The 20,105-nt window shown below is 34.2% G+C and overlaps 2 protein-coding genes across 4 annotated transcripts; both read left to right on the top strand.

The window, feature by feature from the left end:
* Window positions 1–1,654: 1,654 nt before the first annotated feature.
* Window positions 1,655–7,124, top strand: LOC147390890 (putative polyamine transporter At1g31830). 3 transcript variants are annotated; one of them, XM_086459597.1, is made up of 3 exons: window positions 1,656–1,808; window positions 4,704–4,841; window positions 5,384–7,124. In XM_086459597.1, the coding sequence occupies exons 2-3, from the start codon at window positions 4,839–4,841 to the stop codon at window positions 6,839–6,841; spliced, it is 1,461 nt and encodes a 486-aa protein (XP_086315723.1). In that variant the 5' UTR covers window positions 1,656–1,808; window positions 4,704–4,838; the 3' UTR covers window positions 6,842–7,124. The 3 variants fall into 3 exon arrangements, with proteins under 3 accessions (XP_086315726.1, XP_086315725.1, XP_086315723.1); XM_086459600.1 differs by lacking the exon at window positions 4,704–4,841 and having other exon boundaries at window positions 1,655–1,808; window positions 5,306–7,124; XM_086459599.1 differs by lacking the exon at window positions 4,704–4,841 and having other exon boundaries at window positions 1,655–1,808.
* Window positions 7,125–15,635: 8,511 nt separating this feature from the next.
* On the top strand, window positions 15,636–16,912 carry LOC147390891 (LOB domain-containing protein 11-like). Its single transcript, XM_086459531.1, has 2 exons — window positions 15,636–15,830; window positions 16,342–16,912. Exons 1-2 carry the CDS (start codon window positions 15,651–15,653, stop codon window positions 16,678–16,680), a joined length of 519 nt encoding a protein of 172 aa, XP_086315657.1. The 5' UTR covers window positions 15,636–15,650; the 3' UTR covers window positions 16,681–16,912.
* Window positions 16,913–20,105: the final 3,193 nt, after the last annotated feature.

Raw genomic sequence — 20,105 nt, forward strand, 5'->3', positions numbered from 1 at the left:
TGTACTGAAATCGGAATTTAAACATAAGTTGCACACATTTTGAAAAAAATCCCACCATTTAATTTCTAAAAGAATGGTGTATCGTAAGTAAAAGTTGACAGGCCAACAGGGGCGGAGCCAAGATTTTCTTGTAGTGGGGGCAAACTATGGTTAGTTGTATAGTTGAAGAACTTGAAGATGAATGATTTTAGAGAGAAATTCAGAGATTTTTAGTTAGAAGTTGAAGAAAATGATATTTAGGTAATTTCAAATTAGTATATGAGAAGGCCCGATCAAGAGGCAATGCCATTAACAAAAAATTGAAGGAGAGGGGAGGATGTGGGGGCAAATGGGGAGAGAGATGATGGAGTAAGGACAAATAGGACATGTAATTAGTTGAAAATATAGGGGTGTCTTAAAGTTTTGTGGGGGCAATTGTCCCTATTGGTTCTTTACTAGCTCTGCCCTTTTTTTCATGTCAATAGAATCTTCGCATTAAAGTCACACCACTTATATTTTGATAGAGACACCCTAACGACATCAGTGACTGGGGATCCTCTGTAGTACTCTTCCAATATTTTCTTGTAATAAGTTGTAAATATAATAGAATTACAGGTTTTAAAAGAAAAACCAACACCTCATGCATATGTAGATCATCGTACGGATCAGTTTTGAAAAAATAACCAATGAATTTTTATATTTTTATTACGTGGCACTCCCTCAACCATTGAAATAAACTTTAGAAAATCACAAAATAAAAGTACTACAGAGGATTCGATTCTGAGTCCTAACATTAGCACGAAGATTTAATGTAGAAAAATGTTGGAATGACACAAATGGAGACACAAAAGTGACAAAAATGATGTGGTAGCGCGCCCATAACCGTAAATATTTTTTATTCGTTTCTCATAGAAAAACATCTAGTATAATGTGCACGATACCACGAGTTTTTATTACCCTTGTGTCTCTCTTTGTGTCAGCCCATCACGATTAATTTCAAGAAAAAATTGTGATTTCGGAAAAAATTAAATAATGTGGTCCACTAAAGAAAGTAATGTGAGGCAAACCATTTATGGTACGACAGGTGTCCCACGCATTTGGAATGTGTCAACAAGCAGGGTACCGTACCAGCACCTTTATTACACTTTTCTTTTCAAGGAGCGTTACGACGGTGTGGAAAAACATTTTCTTTACAGAAAAATAAATTTCTTGAGAAAAAATTATAAGGCAAAATGAAAATTCCTAATTTATTTGTGAATTTGAAGTTTTTTCCCCTACCAAACCACTAGAGAATGAGAGAATAACATAAGCACTATAGGAATGTCATGGGTACCCATTAAATTGGGGACTGAATTAAAATTCAAAATAAAAAATTTTAATTTTGGATATCTTTTTATTTGAATCTATTAGAGTTGAATTTCTTCAAATTGAACTGGTTGAGAGCTAGACTTGAGAGAAGTCAAGTAACGGAATTGTTCATAGAAGAAATTTTTTGATCATTCAAATTGTGATTCCATTAATTTGAGAATTGGAATTGGAATCAATATAAATTAGATCAGATAAAATTTAATGAAACCGACCCATTAAACCAAATTTTTTCTTAAATGGAAAAGTAGTTGGGGGGCGGAAAATTTTTTTTGGGAAAAATTCAGATTTTCCAAAAAAAAAACCATTTTTTATTTCCTTTTTCCAATCTTTGTGGCACACATTAAGAGACCCTGAGATAGCTGAGAGCGACATTTTCTTTGCAGAAACGCAGGAGTAGAATCAATGAAGACGACATTTTCCGGCGACCGTAAACTATCTCGATAACGGTGTGTCAGATTCCGGTAAGATCTCCATTTCCGACTCCTATTATCCGTTTTCATCTCTCAAGCTCTGTTTATAGTATTTCATCTCTCTGGTGCATTTTTTTTTTAAAATTATATTTGATCCTGAAAAATCTCTGGATCTTCTTCTTTGATTTATTTAATATATATATATATATATATATATATATATATATATTTTTTTTTTTTTAAAGTTTGCGAAACAGTGGGCATAGCTTCGATTTATCTGTATTTGTTTCTTTCTTGATAAATTTTTATGTTAATTTTCTGTTTAATTGAATTGTTGAAATTTTGGTAGGTAGGGTGATTAGGGTTTTACATTTGTGAGATTAGTGTGCTAGATCAACAAAGGGCTAACTATATTTGTTTCTGCAATTATTTGTGACGAGTTTTAATCTGGAAAGTGAAATAGTTTACAAAATAGACGGTATGAGAGAGATTTTCTTTATTGTGAGTAGGAAAATGAGGATTAGGGTTGGATTGGGTCTTTTTGTTTTGTGAGAGAATTCTTTTTTTGTAGGCAAAATAGATAGTAAATGATTTAAATGCACGGTTCTCATTCTAAAAAACAGAGGTTGTGATGAATTCTTACATTAAAGGTCCGAATTCCCAATTACATGGACTATAATGGCCTGTAGGCCTATATCTTCTTTGTCTCCCCAATGTGTGCTCTGTCACCTTACGCATGGTTACTCCCTATGGCATACATGTGGATCTATTCATTTTATACCATCTATATTAGTTCTCTGCATGGTGCAAAGGTTTATGGCGACATTTGTGGCACACATTCCCTATTGTAAATCATGATGTCACATGGAATACAAGGTAGAGCCAAATTAGAAGTCTTCTTGGTTTTAGGAATCTGTTTTTTTTCCTATTTGAGCAATGTTATAGATTGTTATAGGGAGATTTTGAATAATGAATAAAAAAATTGCAGAAGTTTTTGTTTTTCTTGTTTGAATGTTGGTGCATTCAACTTGGTGACATGAAAATCATTTGGGTGATTCCAAGGTAAATCTATCATCTTTTCTTTTTGTTTAAGCACCTATACATAAACAAGGTTTTTTCTTTTAAAAAAAAAAAATCTAACCCATAAAACTCTATTTTCTTGATTTTGATGAAATCTTGAATGATTGATTCTTGATTTCTAGATTGTCTTGAATTCCTAACATAATCATTAGGAGGTTCTCCGGGGTTGTCTCATTCCTGTTTTTAGGAGCAAGCTACCTTAAGTAACTATTTTGACCGTTATCGTTCGAGCCCCTGACATCCGGTTGCAAACTGAAAAAGTGCTATAAACCTTGTATTTTCGGCTTAAACTCAAATTCCACTTGTAAGGACCTGTGTAGAATTGGAACAATTTTATAAACCCCGAATTTTTTATTAAAAAGCCAGAGACTAGCAGTCCGGGGTTTCGTACGGTTTTTTCCTGTAAGCTACAGGAACTCAAGTTTCCGCCCTTAGGAGCTCCTCAATAAGAGTGTGTCGTGATGTGTGTAGGGGTCCCCGCAGCAGGTTTTGTCTGAATCTTCACGGAAGAAGAATAAGCGGTTCACCAGTCACTACATTTGTGACTACAAACCTCAATTCTAAACCATTTCCTTCACCTTATAAACCTAAGTCTCTAACTATAATTGCAAAACGTCTCAATTAAATCCTGCCACCCAAACCCCTTTGGGTTTACCCTTAACTTTTATGGTAATCCTCTTGTAGCCAAAATCCTTAACCTGGTCCCAAACTAGTTTCCCTGCCCCACCCCTTATTTCATCTTCTTCCCTCCCATGCTGCATAAAAAATGACAATGACAATGACTGAAGGTGAATAAGAGTTTAAAAAACAATTAAATTCCATGAGAAAGGTGAACTTTTCATGTTGGCACTATTGCCAATAGGCGGCCTTACCTTGAAATGGCATCGCCTAGTGGTGGAATAATACATGAGAAGGAAAGCAATTATTACAAAGATGTATGCCAAGGAGCTGATATGTGTCTGAAAAAACAAACAAGCATTTGAGAAGCATAGATTCTTCCGGATGTGTTATCACTCGCTGGTGGAATAGCACTAGAGAGGACAATTAACTATTTCTAAAGATGTGCCAGGGAGCCAATAAGCATCCGAAAAGGCAATCAAATGCATACAAAGTGCAGTCTTCGTTCATTGACGACATAGCCTAGATCGGAAGAACGCATGTGAAGGCAAGCAAACGCTTTATAAGGCATTGGAAAGTGTCATGAACCCTAGCTTCCCACAAGCTACTACAGCCAACAAGAGATCAAAAAGTTTGTTGCGTAGTGGATGAGCAAAATTCTGATGGACTCTCATCACCGTCATCAATCATCTACTCCTTTTCAAAATAACATTTGCTTTCGTGTGACATGTTCAAAGCAATCGACGTCTTATTGTATAAGTTACAACTCTTAAGGTGGCAGAAAACAAATTTGTCTCCACCATTTAGGTTCATAACATGAATTCACTTTCCCCAATGATTCTATTTGGAACTGTAGGCTCAGGTTTTGGATATTTTCTTTCCATACGCAAAACAAATCCTTGTCAGATATTTGGAACTGCGATGGTTATTGCAATAGCACTTTCGGCCATCCAAACTCATGAGAGCCACTTAACAGATAAATGGTTTGGATTGGTTTAGTCAAACTTCATCTGGTTAAGAGAAATGATCACAGTTCAATGAAGAGTTAAATATGTTTCAAAAAAATTCACCTACAAGTTCTATCGTGGGAACTTTTTATACGTTTAAGTACGTAGGCAACCCATCATAGGATTTTAAAGTGAAATTGGGTACGCATATGCTATAAAAGAAAGCAATAGGTATATGTAGTTTAAGCTCTACAATCCATAACACATTTTTTCTCACCGTTCATTCTTTTGTTTTTGACAGCTCGATCTTCCTATGTGGTGGTGAAATTTAACATTCAGTTACCTTTTCTTCATTGCCCATTCCTCGTTATACAAGCTAAAGTCCAAACCCCAACAATGGAGAGCTACCATTACTAATCATCCATTTTACCTTTAAATGGTCAGTCCATTCTTAACTGGGTTCCTCTGTTATTATATTTCCCTCCCCTGTTCATGATCTGAAAAGACACACTTTACCATGTTAAGAGGTTAGTAACAAATTGAAGTGCATCATCATCATAAACACCTTACCAAATATTTATAAAAAATATTGTAGTCGCCAAACAACTTGAACAACCAAATATAAATATTAATCAATGATTCTTCCATGTTTTGTATTTTTTATATTTTTTGTATTTTTGCTCTGTATTGGTCTTTGGAATCTGAGAAATTTCATTTTTTATACTGTGGTAAGTATTTAATCTTGTATGAAGAAATTGAGGATACTAGCAATCAATCAAGCAAGTCTTCTGTTTTAGTACATTATGTTTCTTTTTTGTTTTTTTAATTTTCTTCTATATGAATGTTCTTCCAATATGAGAAATTCCAATTTTGTTTAGTCGAAATTCGGTTTGGCTTGTATAGTTTAGGTACACAACAGATAAGTATTGTTTGGGGGAAGACCCCATTTTGATCGTGGTGAGGATTTGTTGTTGCACACAGAAATCGAGGTACACAAAAAATAAGCAAAGTTTTGTTCCAATGCCGGAGTGCAGTGGTGCAGAATATGCAACTTTTGGGGAGGGAGCTCTTCCAAGGATGGAGACATTCAACAAGGTTTCAGTTATACCCCTTGTTTTCCTCATCTTCTATGAGGTATCTGGGGGACCATTTGGTGTTGAGGATAGTGTTCAAGCGGCTGGCCCCCTTCTTGCTCTTCTTGGGTTTCTGGTCTTCCCATTCATATGGAGTGTCCCAGAAGCCCTTATAACTGCAGAAATGGGTACAATGTTCCCGGAAAATGGAGGATATGTGGTTTGGGTCTCGTCGGCAATAGGCCCTTATTGGGGTTTCCAACAAGGTTGGATGAAATGGCTGAGTGGGGTTATTGATAATGCTTTATACCCTGTTTTATTTCTAGACTACTTGAAATCAGCAATCCCGGCATTAGGTGGTGGCTTTCCTAGGGTTATATCGGTGTTGTTCTTGACGGTGGCTCTCACTTACATGAACTACCGGGGTTTAACTATAGTCGGTTGGGTGGCTGTGGTTTTAGGGGTGTTCTCAATCCTGCCTTTTGTGTTTATGGGACTTATATCGATCCCTAAATTGGATCCTTCACGATGGTTTGTCGTAAACCTGCACAAGGTAGACTGGGGTTTGTACTTAAACACTCTGTTCTGGAATCTGAACTACTGGGATTCAATTAGTACTCTTGCAGGAGAGGTGGACAATCCAAAGAAAACTCTCCCAAAAGCTCTCTTTTATGCTTTAATCTTAGTCGTTTTTGGGTACTTTTTTCCCCTTTTGATTGGTACCGGAGCCATTCCACTCGATCGTGACTTGTGGACCGATGGGTATTTTTCCGATATAGCTAAAATGCTTGGTGGAGTCTGGTTGCGATGGTGGGTTCAAGGGGCTTCTGCACTGTCAAATATGGGGATGTTTGTGGCCGAGATGAGTAGCGACTCTTTCCAACTTTTAGGGATGGCAGAACGTGGGATGCTTCCCGCATTCTTTAGCAAACGATCCCGTTATGGAACCCCACTTATTGGGATCTTGTTCTCTGCTTCGGGTGTGATTTTGTTGTCGTGGCTGAGCTTTCAAGAGATTGTAGCAGCAGAGAACTTCTTGTATTGTTTCGGAATGATTTTGGAGTTTATAGCATTTGTGAAATTAAGGATGAAGTACCCGGCAGCCTCACGGCCTTACAAGATACCGGTTGGAACAGTTGGAGCCATTTTAATGTGTATTCCTCCAACCATATTGATTTGTGTGGTTTTGGCTCTTGCGTCTCTTAAGGTCATGGTTGTAAGCCTCCTAGCTGTGCTGATTGGGCTTGTTATGCAGCCATGTCTGAGGTACATGGAGAAGAAAAAATGGTTCACATTCTCCGTCAGTTCTGATCTTCCAGATTTTCATGGTGAGAATAGCGAGAGTACCCAATCCTTGATTGATTGAATGAATATTTGGTCTCTGACAGGTGAAACACCAAACCAGCAGTTCTTGTAGTTTGGGATACAATTCAATGATCTATGTTCACGGAAATCTCCCACGCCAAGGAAATAATCAAGTTTAGAGCAGCTTCTGTAGGTAACTTGTGATCATGTAACTGTAGCTTTCTTTCACCAAACATTGTTATTGGAAATTCGTTTATGGTTTATGTTGTTTCTAACTTCCAAGCTTGTAATTAAGTGAACCATGTTGAGATGCTTTAATGAAAATGTAGTCAGTAATTCCTCCATCCCCTTCTCTGTTCACCTTTGCCTTTAATATATGGCCTAAGAGCAACTCCAACACAAATTGGCATATCTGCTTGGCATTTTATTGTGGAAAGTAATTTTGTCTATTCAAGGGATCTCATTCTAACCAAACTAGTTAAAATGACTCTCCACAAATTCAATCACAATAAAATATTTTTCAACTACCATAATTTTTTTAACCGCCAACAAGTAGAAAGAGAGAGAGAGAGGAATTTTTTTTTTAAATTTTAAATCTCTTATCATGATCGAAAACTTTGTTCAATGTGGATGTGGCAGAGATGAAAACAGAACTTTGTTGTGAAAAATTAAAAAAGAAACTTCAGATATTGATTTTCAGAATTGTCTCAAGGTATATTTACGAAAAAGTTTCTGGCTCACTGTTCACTTCAATTACTAAAATGTGAAGGGTAACGAATTGGGAGGTCAGTCACTTTAAACCTGCGAAATAATCACTTTAAAACCTCCATATTTGTTATAGTTCACGTTTTGGTAATTAAAATTAACAGTGAGCCGGAATAGTAAATTCATCAAATTCAGCTCGCTAAATGGTAATTCACCCTTGTCTCAATCCTTCTGAAAATGTAAGTGTGCTGGAGATGATTCTTTCTTTCTGTTTATTCCAATTTTGACATCACGGCCTTTTCTTGACTAGGGGTATAACATTTTTTCATGAAAAAATTACTTAAAAGGACCTTGGACAGAGGGATTTTTTTATAAATAACTCCCAAGTTTTAGGCGATCTGTTAAAAGTACATTTAAACTTTTCTTTTCTTAACAGTCCCTGGACCTCATCTCCCACATTTCTCGCTATTGAATATCCCAACTGTTGGAAATCATCGTTTTCATAAATATAAAAAATAAAATGGTTTTTTGGCATCTCTATCAAGATTTGGAGACTCTATTCGGTAGGAAACGATTTAAGGAGGAAGAAGAAGCCATTTTCAAGGGATTTTTTTTCACTTTTTTCTTCTTTTTCTTAGTTTTAAATGAAAATCGATCAAGAATGGTTCTTTTGGGTTGAAATCATCTAAACAAGTGGTTATCTCAAGTTTTTAATCGATTTTTTCATGTATTTTAGTTGAAAAAACTTGAAAATTGAAAATGGGTGGGTTTTACTAGTGTCAAGTTCACAACTTTTTATTTAAAAAGTGGTGAATATCACAGTAAATAGTGGTGTGTTCGACAATAAAAATTGTGAACTCGACACTAGAGGTATCAATGGGTACCTATTTAACCGAAACAGAACCATAACTGAAAACCTCAATTCCGGATCCCTTTTTACTGGAACCGATTGGAGCTGGGTCTAAAATGGAATCGAATTGATAGGAACTGGAATCGTTAGGTCTGTCCAAGGGGCACCCGCAGGTACCTGGAACCAATTTATTTTGTCATTTCTTTCTATGTTATAGATGATTTAAGATATTTTTTTTATTTCAAAATAAATGCTTATTATATAAAATTCTTCAATTTTTCATTTAAATCATCGATTGTGTCTTAAAATGAGTACTCTTCCAAAAATGTATTACTTTTAACAAAGATAAATTTTTATTTTTGAAAAAAATTATTAAATTTTATCTTTAGTATAACAAATTATAATTATGTTAATAATTTTGTTGATAGTATGTTAATTTTTTTGTATAATGCTTTGAAATAATTTTTTCTCATTCGATTTTTGAGAATCGAAACCAATGGAAACCCGTGATTTTTTGTGGTTCCGGTCCTATTTTTTTGGAACCAGATTAGGAATCGACAATAATTGGAACTGAACTAAATATAATGGTTATGGTTCTAAGTTTCTTAGGAACTAAACCGGACCCGACCCATTGACACCCCTACTCTACACTTGTCAAGTTTGACAATAAATAAAAAATGATGAACTCGACAATAAGTCAAAAAAAACGGTGAGGACCATTACAAAATAAAAAGTTTACTAAATGTCCTATCAAGTTATCGTACAAAACTTAGGGACTATTTAAAAATAAATCCTTCCTCCAGTGTCCTTTAAGTAATTTTTCCTTTTTTTCTTTCTTCAACTGGACTTGTGTCGCCTCTAGATTAACATAAATATAAGGTTCGAGTCGACTAGAGTATGGACAAGCATTGTTTGAGCAATAGGTCGCGATGACTAGAGTATGGACAGTGACTTTGTGCCATGGGTTAGCATGTGACATGAGTGCTAAGTATTAAGATGTCCAAAATGTTGGGAAACTCCCAAACTTTCAAACCAAGATGCGAAATCATCGGAGTGATTGATCAAGAAATAAATTAAACGAGAACAATCAACCACAACATAAGATTTACGAGGAAAACCCTAAATCAAGTAAAAATTGGGGAGTCACATCGATTCCACTATGTTCAATGGCCAAAAGGAAATTACTATGTTTCTCTCGTAGAAAGCTCTTATAAATAAAAACTCCTAACGAATTAGGATTTTACATAAACTATTGATATTATAGAAATACCCTTAGAAAAACGCGTAGATTGATTAACAATAGGCATGGATTGATTAAAAGTACCTCATTATTGACTAGTACCATCAGACTCCACACTAACATAATTAAAAGTGGTATAAAAACTACCAGAAATCTAATATGTTGGCAAGTCATTCAAACATTATCTTTGTGGTTATTCTAGTAACTTGCAGCACATGTAGGGAACTTAAAATTTTGTTAGCCACCCAAGTTACTTGAGTACAAGATGATGATATATCATGTAAGGAATTTTTTTAAGGAAAAACTGATTCATCCATATGTATATGACAAGTGCTTAGGAATGTCACGTTGGCGCGTAAACATTAGCAAAAACTTGAAAATCAAAAGTGCCAGTGTAACACTGGTGACACTGGGAATCATCCAACCCGTCAATCATGGAAATTAATAGTCGTGATTAAATTAAATTGAATTAAATTCTTGGGAATTAACATGTAAATTTTAAAAATAAATAGAGCCGTGTTCGAGTGACCTTAATATTGTACCTCATATATCACTTTCTTGAGGTGGAAATGTGTAGGAACCATAGATGCTTCAGGTATATCTCGATGGTATGTGATGTTGACTAATACTTGTACTTGTTCTATTACTGATTTGAGAGTTAGAGTGAAATTGACAGATACCTCTCCAACTTTGTCTCATCTGGATCTGTGGCATCCAATCCCTTTGATTCCCTCCCTTGTGGGTTAAAGGTTGGACCCAATAGTTAGAGGTACTATGGAGGTCTTTCCAAGTAATTAGGGGTGTCAACTGGTGATGAGATGTCTTACCAGCAAGAATGAAAAAAGTTAAAAAGAGACAAAGAGTTCTTCAACATTTCTTTCAATCGAAGCCTCCATTGAAGGAAAATAAACTGGCCCATCAACCTTTACTAGAAATAAAAAGTCTTGCACTTTTTTCTTTTATTACTTCTTAGTCTCCATTTTCCAAATGATTTGAATTTAACTCCTACCCAGATGGTGACCCATGAGGTTAGCCTATGAAAAGTCAAGCACATGGAATGGATTTCTGCAATAACATTCCAGAACTCTTCACTGGATGTGATCGGATTTTTTACGCGGTAGCTGAATCAACAACTTTGAAATAGTCACAAAATTAATTTCCCAAATCAGCAACTCCCCATGTAGCACTTTTCCACATTGCAAAAGAGGCAATTTTATTTTTTCCTTATCTCAAAGTTGTAAAAAAAAAAAAAATTAATCAATAACTATAACTTGGGTGGATGAAGAACAATACATTATAGGTGTTAGACATCTATATGGCAATAAAAACATGCCACCTCTATATTCTTATTTTTCTCATGAAGTGTAGATTTTCTTTTCTTTTTCAGCTTTGTAAGAAGAATGATTCAATCTTCCTAAGTAACACCAAATTAAGGTAACACTGTGGCACCATTGTTCGATTGCGATAGATGACTGTAGAGCTGTAGATCTTTGACTAGGCCCATATTTGATTTTTCTATTTTTTTTAAATTTATTTGAATATTCTGTGAAGAAGCTTGACCCTATGTAACGTGTCAAACATAAAATCATAACACAGACACGCACACACATTTTGATTATCATTCTATACATAATTACCAATCAAGAAAATAAGATAGCTTTGTGACCCAAACCTAATTTTTAATATAAATGTAGATTAATTGCCACTTCATTATCCTTGGGATAAGACTTGGATAATGATGTAAATGAAAATCCAAGTCAAGGAAACATCATCATGAGAAAACTGAATTTATGGTGAAGCTATTTGAAAAAACCAAAAAAGGAGGAAGAAGAAGAAAGAGCTGGAAAATAAGTGGAATAGAAGAGGAAGAAAGAAGGTAGGAAGGTAGAAAAAGATCAGAAGAAAGAAGAAAAAAGACAAATTGAAAAAAAAGACAGGAAATCCCAAGAAGAAGATTATAAGGGAAGAAATATTTGGTGTGTTACATATGATTTCAATAATTGATGCATTGTAATAATAATAATAATAAGAAAAAGCATGGTATGATAATATAAATTCTCTACACACTTATTAGTATAGATAAATAAATAAAGTAAAAATCATGATAATCTGACTTACCCATGTAACATACTCAATCGACACCCCTAATGTGACATGTCTCGGAGTGGTACATCTGCACTCCTCGAGATACAAAATTGTGCTTTCCCAAAAGTGCAGCTCTTTATCCTGAGGAGTGTGGATCTACGATTCTCGAACATATCACATCAAGGGTGTCAATTGAGTATGCCACGTGGGTAACTCAGATTATCCCAACCCTTTAATCACAAGATCCAATGGTTGAGATTTATGAGTATCTTGATAACACAAATCTCGGAGATATTTATTTCAAAGATAACTCTCAATCATTGGATTTTGTATTTAAAGGGTTTGGATCATGTGTTTTTTTTTTTTTTTCATGAGGCATTCTTAGGAGTCGAGGGATCCTAACCCATATTGATGCTCTTTTTTTAGATGCCCACATATGCTCTTTGATCTGGTAGTTATTTTTTGTGTATCCCGAAGTAAAGAATCTATGGTTCTATGATGGGGGTTACGCAAGGGGGAGGGGGGGGGTGACATCTGAAAAAAGAGCGTCAAATTATCACGACTCATATGTTTAAGTTAATTTCTTTAAGAAGTCATGGAGAAAGTCGATGTGAACTGCATGGTTACAATAAATGTGTCATTATCCAGTCCAGTTACAAACCCACAAGAGCCCATTTAAACAAAAAAAAAAATCCTAATACCCTTTAAATTAATCAAAGAGCTTGCACAAAACAATAATAATAATAATAAACCTAAAATATGGATAATCACTCTATGCATGAATTCCTCTTTCCATTCAAAGATTCTTTTGTTATTTTATTTTCAGATCCCCACATACCTCATAGGCGGTTAGTGATCATAGAATTCTCTCAATACACAAAAGTCATGATATGTCAACGTCCTCTTATTTGAATCAGTGTTAAACATGCAAAATAAATCATTTTTAAATCAATAAAAGTTAGCAAAATTTTCAATATACTTAAAAAAAAGATAATAATAATAACTTTCAATCAACTTGATTGCAAATAATCATATTTTTGAAAAAATAAAGTTGAAGACATAAAATATATGAAAATGTTATTTATAAAAAATAACTATGAAAGATTTACCCGACATACTTAACTTAATTGTTGAATTTTTATCATAAAAACTCTCTTGGAGTTATGACAACATCAGAGGAACCTTACTTTATGACGTTTGTTACCTAGCAAACCTAGAGATGAGGATCCACATCATAAAATTCAAATTGATGTGGTTAATTGGTTAGTTAACATTTCTTGGAGTGGATCCTAACTGTATCAATTAGTGGCATCCAAAAACATGATTTGAGGCCACTAGGTCATAAAGGATAAAATTCTACAAATTTTGAAAAATAAAAATTATAAAAAAAAGTTAATTTTAAATTTTAAATTTTAAATTTGAAAGTTCAGTAGTCAACCATTTTCAACACCTTCAATCAAGCTTAAAAATGATTTTTTTTTCTCGGATTATTTTGAATTTGAGTTTTTAATGAAATCTAGAAGACTGTGGTGTTGGATTACTAATTTCATAATCTATATGGGTCCAACAACCTTTAGTAAGATTTAAAATCTTACTTAAGTTAGTCATGCTAGCCTAGATTGTAAAGTTAAAGGTTAATCCAATAACTAATTTGATAAAGTATGGGAGCTTCTATAATAAAATTACAACAGATGGGTCTGCCTAGTAAATCTCTCTATAACTATTGCAAAGACCGACCTCCAAAGTTTGGTGAGATGGGTAAGATCACGTCTCAATATAAACTCTCTTTTTATAATCATAGAAGCGCACATCAATCAAAAGGGCTTATTTGTAATTTAAATTATTAAATAAAAGGTGATTTGAAGATTATATGATACAAATATATTTTTATAATTTTGAAAACTACCTCAATGTGATTTTATCGACATGAGATTGCGATTTTCTTAGTTTTTAACAAAAATGACCCTGACTATATTAAAATTAAATATTATGTTGACGGTAGCTTTGAAATCTAAATTCTGGTGTGGAACCACTTCTACTCCGTCTTCTCTCATTGTAATAGTAAAGATCACTTATGTTAAAAGATTTTCGAAGGCATAGAAGGTTTTTATTTTTACATGTGTCATTTAATATGTAAAGCTAGAGATCCACCAATCAGTGGGCCCACCAATTTTGAAAATCATCCAATAAAAAGATCATAATCAAAGCTTGGAAAGCTGTCGACGTCTTGCATAGTAACCACCGTCATGTTAAAAATATAATCTTTCTTTAGCAATAGCATATATAGTTAAATGAATCTTGGTCAATCTTTTGACCTTGACTTTAGTGGTGTCGTTGATGAAGGCATGGGTTGGTGGGCCACAATCGTAAATATCTCTGCAACGTGTATGATAGGTAGGGAGGACGGTATCTAATTTCTTCCCGTCCACCTCTTGATTATGACTAAACATGACTATTTGAACTATCAAAATCAGTGAATCACCAAATTTAGTTTTGTCGACAGAGGCATCTGTTTGCTGATCCTGTACTACAGAAAGTTTGGTAGCTAATCAGCTCCAGATCTCATTTACGATCCACATGTCAAATTCTTCTGGCCCCATTAAGATATGAGTGTTTACTCACTCTTTGATTCACCTAAACTTTAAAAATCAGACTGATGGTGATTTATAGGACTGTCAGTGGATTGGATCAGGTCAACCTATTCGTTAAGAAATGGATCGGATTCAGAATTGGTCCGATGCATATCGGCAGGAGTGGTCCCCCTACCCCAAACAAAAGAAAAATCAATTTTTTTTTTTTAATTATGTAAAATTTTTAAAATAATAATATCGGTGGATTTATCCGGCACTACAGGACTATTTATCTGTCGGTACAGCTTACAAGTCCATTTTTTTCTCTAATTTTTTTGTTCTTCTGTTTTGAGGAATAGATTTCCTTCTTTTTTCAAGAATCAAGACTAAACAAATTGAACCTTACTTTTTATTAATTCTTTCAATCTCTCAATTGCATTTGTAAGAACAATTAAGATTTAATGGTTTTATTTATTTATTTTTTTATTTTTTCATATGTTTTTACATATGGCCCTTGAACCGCCCATATATATATATATATATATAGGGTCCCGTTCAGCACCCTAAGCTTTACCACACATTTTAACAAACGTGTTTTGTCTTACATGGGTTAGAAGTTTTGGAATGGGCTGATTTTTGGTGAGGATGATCTCTATGGTGAGGAGATCATCCTCACCAAAAATCAGCTCATTCCAAAACTTCTAACCCCATCAAAAATGATTTACAAAAAAAGGACGGTCCACGATTTTTCAACGTGTAAACATGGGGCTAAACATTTCAGAATGGGCTGATTTTTGGGGAGGATGATCTTCTAATCATAGAGATCATCCTCACCAAAAATCAACCCATTCCAAAACTTCTAACCCATGTAGGACAAAAAACGTTTGTTAAAGTGTGTGGTAAAACTTAGGGTGCTGAACATTTCTAACCCAAATCCTCATTGTTTCTAAACTGATCGGTCGACAGCCTTAATTTCACAATTAGCAATAATATTTTGGAAAATCTGTTTCATGTAGCTTGGCAAGCAATATTGAAGTCATGATGAGTACATGACCGCTTGACTTATGATGAAGTTGAATCGAATGGCTAGAAATCATTACGACGCACCGAACTACTAGTTGTACAGGATCAACTTATAAGTTGTTTGGGGAAAACGGTGAGGCCTACTGTCTGTTTGGTGGGATGACATAATTTTCAACACTTCCAACTTCTCAAAATATGTCTTGGAGTGGCCGCCTTGCCAACTTCCATGCACTTAACTTTGAAATTTAGAACCCTAGCTAGCAAACAAGCTTCTCTCATCTAACTTTATAGGGACCTTAATTCACCTCCCCACCTATATATATATGTGTATGTATGTCAGTGTAACATATATACTACACAAATTAAACACCTAAACCCCATTTTAAACCTCTTAGTAATGGACCTTCCAATGCAGGCAAAATCAAAGATTAATCAACCATGCGCGGCATGCAGGATGCTTCGCCGCAGATGTGGTGATAACTGCCCATTGGCGCCGTATTTCCCCGCAGAAGAATTGGAGAACTTTGCAGGTGTTCACAAAGTATTTGGTTCAAGCAATGTAATCAAAATGCTTCAAGTGAGTGTGATTTGATGATCTATTTTCATTTTTTTCGTTTATATTTTTGATGTACTTGGAAAAAAGGCATTGTTTGATCCAATTTACGTAACAAGTTGGAGGGTTGATCCCAAATTTTGATTGTTTTTTATTTTTTTGAGTACTAATTGGAAGAACTAAAATAATAATAGAGCCTGCAATATATATGGTTTATGCGGTGCAGATAACCATCTTGTTTTCTCATGACTGCACCTCATTTTCAATTACTTTTCCAAGAGAACCCATTCAAATTCTATGACTGGTTATGAGAGATGAGATAGTGATTGAGGAAGAAATCAATGAATTGGCATTCAAACCTCTCTCCTTAGTTGTTTCAAACTCTTAATTTGATGTGCCCATGTCCTTAATTAGTGTGTGATAAGTAATTTTAATGTGTACAATAAGAGAAATTGGTTAGATATATAATTTATACCCATTATGAGCTCTAACAATTTAAATTTCTCACACATGCATTATCTTGTTATGGTTATAGATGGTAGAGGAAACCAAAAGGGAGGATGCAGTGAAGAGTTTGGTGTATGAAGCAAGGGCAAGACTCCGAGACCGCGTTTATGGGAGTGCGGGCGCCATTTTTCACTTACAAAAACATGTCGAAGACCTCACGACAGAATTGGAACGAACAAGAACTAGAATTCTTGAATCACAACGACAAAGTGATGAGCTCTTAACGGTTCTAATGGATTTTCGCCATCTCCTTCCAGTGTCACCCCTCGACGATTCAATGTGGAGTTCTAACGATTTCTTGCTTGACAATAACACAATGGGCTATGAACCTATTCAACATCCGACGAATTGTGATTGGATCTTATAAATGGAAATCCATAGAGCTTTGGGAATAGTACTAGGAAATAGGAATTACAATAGAAATGAATTTGAACCTTATAAATATCTAAATATTTCTTACTAGCCATGTATAAATTTATAATTAAATAAGAAAATTTTCAATTTCAATTCAAAATTTCGAGTTTTATTTTATTTATTATTTTTGTTGTAATCTCTTGTAGACTATGAGCTTAGACATAATTGAATGGAAGAACATGATCGCTAATTACGTGTATGTGTGTCTGCATGTTCTCCGCTTGGAAATGGCTTGGATAAAGTCTACCTACCCTTCGAAGAAAGAAGTATCAAAGTCTTGAATTTTATTTTATTTTCCTCAATTTCTTAGAGTCGATTTACCTTAAATTTACCATCACCCCCATTTCGCAATATGTCATCAAATGTACTATTGGCTTAATTATGTCCCACTAATGTTGAAATACGATACGCTCATGCTAGGTCAAGACGCGCAGATTTTGGGTATACAAAAAAAAATACGGTATATGAAAAAGTTTGTACATGATTTGTATTTGTACAAAAATTGATATAAGAAAAAGGGATATTTACGAAAAAGTGATCAACTTTTGAGAAATTTAGGATTTTGGCTCACTATTCATTTTAATTACCAAAATGTGAATAATAACCAATTCGGAGTTTTTTAAAGTGCTAATTTCCAAATAGTCAATTTAAACCTCTAAAATAAGCACTTTAAAACTGTCAAATTCGTTACCATTTTGAATTTTTTTTAATGATAACGTGATTATTCGTGTTTTTGTAATTAAAATGAACAGTTAGCTTGAATCATAAATAACTCACTTTCAGCTTACGAAATGGTAATTCACCCTAATTTTAATTAAATTTTGTACACGTAATATATATATATATATATATATTTGGAATAATTGAGAAATCAAGTTCATTATTGTCAAAGCCCAATCCGAGAGATTTGGAATCTACTAAATGAATCCCATTCATCCATTCAATTCTGTGTAGAAACACATTTGCTGTCATTTAAAGTGTATTGATACCTACGTTCACCGTCTCAATCCACATTCTTTTGGACCTTTCTTTTGTTCTTTTGTATAGAAATTTCAACTTGTATATTTCTTGCAAGTTTCGTTTAACATGTCAAAATCATAAATCATCTCAATTGGCTTTCTCTTAATTTATTTTTATTTTGCCTAATCTTCTCACTCATCCATCATCTCAGCATCATCATCAATTTTACTTTCAATCTATTAAGTAAAGAGAGTTGCTATTGCCACACCAATTTTTACTAATGCAACCGTGTGCAATTCTTAGGTGATTTATATAGGAATTGGTGCAGCATTAGTAGACGTTGGTGTGACAATAGTAGCTCTCTAAATAAAACGACTTAGTCGTATAACGTATAGTTAAATAAAGCATATTTGGTCTTAGTGTCATTTTATAAAAAAATTTCTCTAATTTTTTAATAAAATCGATAGTAGAATTATTAAGATTAATTACTTCTAAAACAATGGAAGATATGGGGAGATCAATCATCCTATCATATCAGTTTTAAATTCGGAATATCCATCCAATCCTCTACATGGAACGTATCTCGAAGATTAAGAAGTGCAGTGGATGCAACATATGTGTGGGTCCTCCCAAGTGCTTTAGATGTGTGACATGTTTAGTGAGGATAGAATCTTCATATAATAACCCATTATTTGGGAGTACTGTAGGCGTGTGTTTGGGTTCAAGTGGAGTACAGACCGGTACCGACTTAATTCCAAAACAATCAATATCGTCAACTCTATTAGCAAGCACAAGCACAAAAGTTTGAATTTGGGGTACAAAAGAGGAGAAAAAAATGGGGTCTTGGTTGATCTATCTAAAATCTTGAGAGGACTAGACTTATCTCTGCAGACAAACAAAACGACTCAAAGAGAAGGAAAGAAAAGAAAAATGGGGGTCGTTGTCTCGAATCTCTGAGACGACCAGACTTATCCGTGCAGACAAACAATACGGCCTAATTCCATTTGCAGTCTCTATTGGAGTTTAGAAGATTTGAACCAATGGGAATTCATTCACATGTTTTAATTTGACTAAAACCTACAAAGAGATAATTTGATGTAGATATAAATCATACTTTAAACAAAATATATAATATAATTTAGATCATCAAATTTAATCGGATCGGGTGATCCAAAATTGATTAGAATCTCAAAGGGGTGTTGAAATTATACGAATTCACGAGTCCTGAGTTGAAATTTAAAAGAGATTTAGCTTTATTTCTTTCGGAAATGATAAGATCTTTGGTGCAATGAGAAGGGGTGTTCGATCTCTAATTCTACATCATCTTTGCTTAGTTCTTCTCTCTCTGAACAATAACGAGTTGAATTCTTCTCCAATCATCATCGAATATAGGAGTTTAGAGGGAGTTAGAAAATAACGATTCTATTAATATTTTTATGAAAAATATATATATATATATATATATATATATATATATTAAAAATTATTCATAAATTCAATATAATTTTATTGAAATCATTTGATTCGACTTGCTAATTTTTTAATTGAAATAAAGTCAAGTTCTAAAATTATATACTTGGAATAAGGAGAAGCCCTACTCCTATTGCTAAACGAACTTGAAGCGGAATGAAATGTGTGATCCGTGCATATTGATATGTATGTTTCATAAGAAAATCAAATTCAGATCCTTACTGAATTGGGTCCTTATTGGAACCCAAATCGTTGATCCAGACTATTTTTTTATCAAATTTTGATTCCAATCCATTGATAGTCCTACTTGATTTATTTTCCCAAGTAACTTTTCAATTTAGCTATAAACATAATTATTTGATCAAACTTTGTCTGGCCAGCCGGAGCCAGGATTTTGCTCATGTGGGGGCAATTAAGAGTAGAAAAAAAAATTGTGGGGGCAACTAAGAGTGAATTTTTTTTTTTTTTTTTTTGTGTGGGGGTCAATAGTGATGGATTGTTTTTATCCGTTGTTAATATCTTTCACATAGCTCATTAATCTATAAACTTTGAAAATTCTTGTGGGGGCAGGTGCCCCCACTGTAAATCCGCCCCTGTTGACAGCCCTACTTGATTTATTCTCCCAAGTAACTTTCAAAATAAGCTATAAACATAATTTTCCTCTCTTCGATGTCGATGAAGGGAATGCTAACACCTAATGTAAGTCTTCAATGCTGATAAAGGGAATGCTAACAACTGTGGAAAGTCTTCAATGCTATCAACCTCTAAAACCATTTTTTTAAATTCTCATTTTTCTCTATGAAGTACCCCTAAAAATAATTTTATTTTCAATAGCACAAAGCAAAAGATTTTAAAGGTATGTTTGATTGCACATGGAAAAATGGTGAAAAATCAATTTCCATGAAAAATGATATTATTCAAGTGTTTGATTGCACATGAAGATAGAAA

The sequence above is a fragment of the Akebia trifoliata genome, chromosome 11 (genome assembly GCF_017979445.1).
Source record: "Akebia trifoliata isolate Shusen 1 chromosome 11, ASM1797944v1, whole genome shotgun sequence".
Lineage (NCBI taxonomy): Eukaryota > Viridiplantae > Streptophyta > Magnoliopsida > Ranunculales > Lardizabalaceae > Akebia > Akebia trifoliata.